Here is a 7500-nt window from a genome sequence, read left to right on the forward strand (position 1 = left end):
TATATATATATATATATATTTATATATATATATATACACACACACACACACACACATGTGTGTTAGTGTGCGTATATGTATATACATATACCTATATCCCCTCTCTCTCTCCTCCCCTTTCTTCCTCCTCTCCTCTCCCTCTCTCCTGCCTCATAGACTTCCTTCCTCCGCGCTCATCACAGTGCGGCCGCCAATATTGGGTCGTCTGGCCGGAACCCGTGTTTTTCATCCCTCTTTTGTGAGCGAATGTTGCGAGAACACCTTTTGCTAGTGTGGGAATAGAGGATAACATCTCTCTCTCTCTCTCTCTCTCTCTCTCTCTCTCTCTCTCTCTCTCTCTCTCTCTCTCTCTCTCTCTCTCTCTCTCTCTCTCTTTCCTCCCTCCCTCCCTTTCCCTCTCCCTCTCCCTCTCTTCTCTCTCTCTCTCTCTCTCTCTCTCTCTCTCTCTCTCTCTCTCTCTCTCTCTCTCTCTCTCTCTCTCTCTCTCTCTCTCTCTCTCTCTCTCTCTCTCTCTCTCTCTCTCTCTCTCTCTCTCTCTCTCTCTCTCTCTCTCTCTCCTCCCTCCCTCCCTTTCCCTCTCCCTCTCCCTCTGCCCTCTCCCTCCCTCTCCCTCCCCCCCTCTCTCTCTCTTTCTCTTTCTCTCTTTAATATTCTGATGTACAGTACTGGTCAATATTCGTTCTGGAGTCTGGCCGAATATTTTGAGTCTTTTCGTCGACAAAGCTGGCAGTCCTGATAATGGAATTGTGTCTTGAGAGGGTTTGTTTGCTGATAATGATAACTGGAAAGGGTTGGCAAACCTGGTAACGGAAAATTTTCTGAAGAAGGTTGGCAGGCCTGATAATGGAATTATAGTCTCAGCAAAGATGGTATAAATGTTTTAGCCTTAATTAAATGAAACATCGCTATTTATACACAAGAAAAGAGATTACACGTAAGGGCATAAAACATGAGAATACACAACGTTTCCACTCAAACCACGAGACTCTTTTGGAAGAAACACCCAAACAGACAGGAGCAATATCAATATTCTTTTCACCTGAAGAGAAATCGTTTTTTTATTTCGTCTTTTCTCAACGTTCAAGATCATTATATCTTGTCTTATTTCAAAGTGGTTAAATTTTATTCACTTTTCTTCATTCTGGTCTCTAGTTAACTTGTGAGTTATTCTCCCCCTCTCCTAAGATGAATTAACAGGTATATTTACGAATAACTTAGGCATTGCACGTCACCATTCTAAATGTTAGTAAAACTTTTTTTTCCACTCCAATTTGTAAATATTTGTTTTTGCTATATTATTTCCAAGGTAATTAAGAATAAACTCAGCCTACAGTAAGACCCAAGAACTGACCTGCAATCATGTGAGTTACAACCGTACTTAATGGATCCAGAATGTCACATAACTAATATTAGATATATAACCGACCTTTCTCCGTTATCCCAAACCCCATCCTTTACGTTCAGAAATAATGAAACTAATAATACTTCCTGTATCATATTTTTTTTCTTGGTTAAGATTTTCCTTTCAAATTATGCAAATTAGTTGATACACTTTGAGAGCGCGTGAGCGGGTTGGCCAAGAGTTATGCTATCGAATATTAAGCCTGAAAAAAACTCACGTGTTTACATGCAAATACACTCCGAGTATAATACATTTCAGAATGTTATTGTCTGAAATGACTGTATTATGGGTCGAGAAGGCAGGTATTATACAAATTATATGCTTGAGTAACGAGCTATTCACTCTCTTCTGGAAAACGAAAACACTTATCGAGTTGCAGTTCGTTTAGCGTAAATCATATTCGGAAAATGTAGATTAACCCGAGGCAATTACACTTAAGTATCGGTCGATCGCGCGGTGTTCCGTGTTTCGTATTCAATGTATTTTTAGCGTTTTGTTCTATGCGATAAAACACACAAGCGCGCACGCGCACACACACACACACACACACACACACACACACACACACACACACACACACACACAGATATATATATATATATATATATATATATATATATATATATATATATATGTATATATATGTATGTATATCTATATATATATTTATATATATATATATATATAAATATATATATATATCTGTGGGTGTGAGCGTGGGTGTGCATGCGCGAGCGAGAGAGCATTCCTTGGTTATTTCTTTTAACTTCGTATTTGTCTTCTTTTTCACATTTATTCCTGTATTTTTTCTACTCCACTTTATTATACATATTTTCCCGATAAAACCTCCATACTTCACAAACTCTCCTTCTTTCTTTTTTCCTCTCTTTTTACGTCCTGATTTCTCAATTTCTCCGTATTCTCCCTGTCATCATTCTCTCCTTCTCATATTTTTCTTCTCTTTTCCTCACCCTCTTTCGCTACTTTTATCGTTTGTTCCCCCTCTACCGTTCTTCCATCATCCTCCCTCTTCACTTCTCCATCCCCGCCACTTCCATCTATACAGCGTTGCCATAACCACAACACAAACAATATATCTCATCACGTCCCTTCCTCTCGCCTCTCTCCTTTAAAAAATGTTCAGAGACTCTTGTTAATACTTTCCGATCCTCCCTCTAGGCTGCTTTCATTCTCTTGTTGCGTCTTGATTTCTTAATTCTAGTTTGATGTATTTGGTAACGCTTTCTGTGTCAGTCTCCCTCTCCCTCTCCCTCTCTCTCTCTCTCTCTCTCTCTCTCTCTCTCTCTCTCTCTCTCTCTCTCTCTCTCTCTCTCTCTCTCTCTCTCTCTCTCTCTCTCTCTCTCTCTCTCTCTCTCTCTCTCTCTCTCTCTCTCTCTCTTTTCATACGTTTTTCTAATTTTCTCCTTTTCCTCGTCCTCGCATTGTGCATGTCCTCGCTTTCACCCTTTCTTTCGTCTTCGCAATCGCTTTCCTGGGTTTTCCTTTTGATTAGACTGATTGGGATTCTATAAGCGGGTTCTCATATACAGAAAAGGAAAAGCAAATAAAAAATCATCAATCCCTTCTGTATATATTATCATCAAGACGCCAATCTGTCTAGGATGTCCAAAGGCAATATGGCTAATGCGGTAAGAATAAATAATGATAACATATATTTATATATATATTTATATAGTATATATATATATATAATATATATATATATATTCCACCATGGACTGCAGATGGAAAAAAGTATTGCAATATGTCTTGCCAGAATGTCTCAAGGAAACAGCTGACAGACAGAGAGCGATCTATTTGATATTCATTAATCTGCCAGATGGAATTTCGCTGAAGAAACTTGCGATGGACGCGAGACTCGAGTCGCCTCGGAGCTAACATATTGGTTCCTGAAGTCGGGAATATGTAAATGAAATCTAGTGAGAATTTTATTTCAGTTATGCGAATGGCACTTTGAAAAATTGCAAGAAATATTTTGTTTTATTTTTCTATCAACAAGTCCGAATATTCGGAAATACATACGGGGGAAAAATCCAATGCTCTGTATCAGAGCGCGATGATATTCCCAGATCTTGCCATCGCGCGATCACATAACAATATATATTTTTCCCCTCCTTGGATATTTTGACTCCACTCATGACCTTCTCCGAACTAGAATGTAAAAGGTAAAAAAAGCTTCCAAGTAAAAATGTAGAACAGGTACTCCGAACTCATCCCATAAACGAAAAAGATAGGAATAGCCGTATTTTTTCCCGCTTTTGGCAACAACCTTTCTTGGCGGGAAAAATGGCTCCGCTCTTGCCTTTTGGCGGGAAAACATCGTTTCTTTTGAAAAATACCTTTTTTATTTTCCTCTGTCCCTCTTCTTACCGAATGGGATTCTCTCTTTATATGCAAGGTGGTTTGTATTTCTTCTTTTTTTTCCTTAGTGTAATGTATTTTGAGTATGATCTGTAGTTTCTATGCTTAAAGCTTTGTACACGCACACGTACACACAAACACACAAACTCACAAACACTCACACACACGAAATAAGAGGGAGGAGTGTTTTACTGGCATGTTATTTTCCCGTCCGAAGAACTCACAGGGGGCACGTGGGCTGATCTCCAGATTGCCTTTTACCTGCAACCTTCACGAGCAACACAATAAAAGTTGGCTCTGGATGCAACCGCGACCAGATTCACGATATCGGTGTAGGCGCTGTGATTGGGAAAGAAAGTTTCAAGTTCATGCACTTTGCTTTGAGTGTTTTTTTTTTTTTCTTCTTCTCCTTTTTCTTATTGGCGGGGGGGGGGGGGAGGTCTGGGTAAATGTATCCTGACCGAGCATATTTTTTTTATCTTTAGATATTATTATTCTTTCGAAACTGTGATTGTTTACCTTATTTATTATCATTATTATTTCTGCGTAGATATATATGGAAGGACACACCGAAGGATATCTAATCGAACCTCTTCAACTTTTTTCTCTCCTTTATGAGCCGATTGCAAAAAAGACGGGACATTGTTATCCAAATTCTTCCATCGAGTGTCCATTGTGTGACGTCACCAGGTGAATCCAGGTGAATCCGAGTTATTGTACTCCATATCGTTCGGATAAGAAACTGGAGGCATCTAACCAGCCAACATTGTAACATTTCTTTTATTTCCGAATGTTAGAAAGGTTAGAAACAGCTTTCATGTTTGCCGTAAAATATTTCGGACATAAATAAAGCGATGTTCTGCAGCGCTGGAACGCAGACAAGGAAAAGATGAAGGGGTGAGGAGAGAGAGAGGGAGAGGGGGAGGGGAGGGGTGGTAAAGGCGCTGTGGAAAGAAGGAGAGAGAGAGAGAGAGAGAGAGAGAGAGAGAGAGAGAGAGAGAGAGAGAGAGAGAGAGAGAGAGAGAGAGAAAGAGAGAAGAGAGGGAGAAAAAAAAATACTGGCGATTGAATTGGAATTTTCTTGTACCCTTCTATTGTATTCTCGAAATAGATTCTTGGTTAACATGGCCACAGTTCCATTTCCGGTTTCCACCTTTTTTATTCTTAACTGCTGTGTCCTTTCTTTATCTTCTTTTTTTTTACGTTTCCTTGGCCAGGACATTTTTTCGAGACCTGTTTCCACTACTCTTTGTTTTAAATCAGTTCCACTTTTCCAGTTATTTTCAATCTTAAACCTATGTTATGATTTATATTTTCCATACGCAGTTACTCCGCTACTGATTATTATTACTAACAAAGGCTGAATATTTGCGTCATGTTAATCAAAGTTACGCATATTAAATCACTGTAGCTTCACTGAGCTGATAAAAAGGCAAATCTAGAACGAATCTTGCTATTCTATTCTTATGCTTTTTATTTCTTTAATTAATTTTCTTTGTATATTTTTCTTTCTTCAGTTCTGAGACGGTTGGTTCTTCTTGAGGCTCAATACTTACCCTTGTTCTGCAATGTCTATTTTTGTTTCATTTTTGCTTCTCTCTCTCTCTCTCTTTCTCTCTCTCTCTCTCTCTCTCTCTCTCTCTCTCTCTCTCTCTCTCTCTCTCTCTCTCTCTCTCTCTCTCTCTCTTTGCTTCTTTTGGGTTGTTTCTGCCTAACTTTTGTTTCCTTTACGTTCAGTTGGATGACTTTTGCAAGAATCATAATTGTGAAAAGTTCGTCTAAAGGGAAAAACACATGTGGTATCAACACTGCAAAGGCTTTTCAGATATAGATTGTCAATTCTTCTTGTCTTTATTCATACTTATCATTTCTATATGTGTACCTGTCGCCACCACCCTTCTCTCTCTTTCTCCATCTCTCTCTCTCTCTCTCTCTCTCTCTCTCTCTCTCTCTCTCTCTCTCTCTCTCTCTCTCTCTCTCTCTCTCTCTCTCTCTCTCTCTCTCTCTCTCTCTCTCTCCCCTCTCTCTCTTCTCTCTCTCTCTCTCTTTCTCCATCTCTCTCTCTCTCTCTCTCTCCCTCTCTCTCTCTCTCTCTCTCTCTCTCTCTCTCTCTCTCTCTCTCTCTCTCTCTCTCTCTCTCTCTGTCTCTTCTCCATCTCTCTCTCTCTCTCTCTCTCTCTCTCTCTCTCTCTCTCTCTCTCTCTCTCTCTCTCTCTCTCTCTCTCTCTCTCTCTCTCTCTCTCTCTCTCTCTCTCTCTCTCTCTCTCTCTCTCTCTCTCTCTCTCTCTCCTTTCTCTCTCTCCCTTTCTCTCTCTCTCTCTTCTCTTCTCTTCTCCTCTCTCTCTCTCTCTCTCTCTCTCTCTCTCTCTCTCTCTCTCTCTCTCTCTCTCTCTCTCTCTCTCTCCCTCTCTCTCTCTCTCTCCCTCCCTCTCCCTCTCCCTCTCCCTCTCCCTCTCCCTCTCCCTCCTCCCTCCTCCCTCCTCCCTCCTCCCTCCTCCCTCCTTCCTCCTCCCTCTCCCTCTCCCTTTCCCTCTCCCTCTCCTTCTCATTCTCCCTCTCCTTCTCCTTCTGCCTCTCCCTCCCTCCCTCCCTCTACCCCCCCCTACTCGCTACACCTACCCATCTTTCTCCTCTTTCTTTCTATCTAATAACGATAAATAGAAGCGTAATCAACAATTGATCCAATATCACACAACAATGCCGTGCAGTGTATGGAAAAATCGTACAGCCTCACAGCCCCATTGTATTCCAGGCAACTGTGTAAAAATGCATATATTGGATCATCTCCACATCGAGAATTTTACCGTTGTGTTGTGATTTGATTATTGTGTGTTGGGAGAGAGGGAGGGGAGCTGTTTTGTTGGTTGGTGTAAAAAGGCATTAGCGTTTGTGTATGTGACAGAAGGTGTAAATATTTGATGGAAGTGGAACGTTGGAATACATGCATATATATATATATATATATATATATATATATATATATATATAGAGAGAGAGAGAGAGAGAGAGAGAGAGAGAGAGAGAGAGAGAGAGAGAGAGAGAGAGAGAGAGAGAGAGAGAGAAATTAGAAAGAGAGAGAGAGAGAGAGAGAAACTAGAAAGAGAGAGAGAGAGAGAGAGAGTAAAATAGGTAGATAGGTAGACGGAGAGAGGAAGAGGGATAGTTAGAGAGAGAGAGAGAGATAGATAGAGAGAGAGAGAGAGAGAGAGAGAGAGAGAGAGAGAGAGAGAGAGAGAGAGAGAGAGAGAGAGAGAGAGAGAGAGAGCAGAAACAAACAAACAAACAAAGAGAAAAGACCGAGAAAAGAAAATAGCAATGACTAAAGAACCAACATCCGCGAGAGAGAAAAAAGAAAATCCAGCGCAAACACACCCATTAAAAACATCAACATCAATAAATCAATAAACACACACAAGCACCACTAAACAACCCAAATCGCCTCACACAGCCCCCCCCCCCCCCCGCAGCCCAAACTAACCCCCGCCCCCCTTTCTCCCCCCGCACAGAACCCGTCGCCGAGCGCCTCCGCCATGGACTACACGTCGGGGATGGCCGGCGTGGGCAGCCTGGACCCAGAAATGGACATCTTCACGTCCACCAAACTCAGCGTGGCCACCGAGGACGACGCGACCACCCAGACCGACGAGGAAATGAACGCCTTCATGGCCAACTTCACGACGCCCCTGCCCACCTTGGCCCCCGATGCGTCCATGGCC

The 7500-nt window shown here is 41.4% G+C and overlaps 1 protein-coding gene across 7 annotated transcripts in view; it reads left to right on the top strand.

The window, feature by feature from the left end:
- The window catches only part of LOC125041988 (G-protein coupled receptor moody-like), a 185973-nt gene that overhangs the window by 164718 nt on the left and 13755 nt on the right, over nucleotides 1-7500 (top strand). For 6 of the 7 annotated variants that reach the window (XM_047637441.1, XM_047637442.1, XM_047637443.1 and 3 more), the window contains one exon: nucleotides 7291-7500. This exon is cut by the window's right edge and continues 82 nt beyond it. In XM_047637441.1, coding sequence (XP_047493397.1) covers nucleotides 7291-7500 — 210 coding nt within the window. Of the gene's footprint in view, nucleotides 1-5301; nucleotides 5312-7290 lie in introns of all 7 variants that reach the window. The other variant, XM_047637446.1, reaches the window with a different exon arrangement.

Source organism: Penaeus chinensis, chromosome 31 (assembly GCF_019202785.1).
Source record: "Penaeus chinensis breed Huanghai No. 1 chromosome 31, ASM1920278v2, whole genome shotgun sequence".
NCBI classification, from domain to species: Eukaryota; Metazoa; Arthropoda; class Malacostraca; order Decapoda; family Penaeidae; genus Penaeus; species Penaeus chinensis.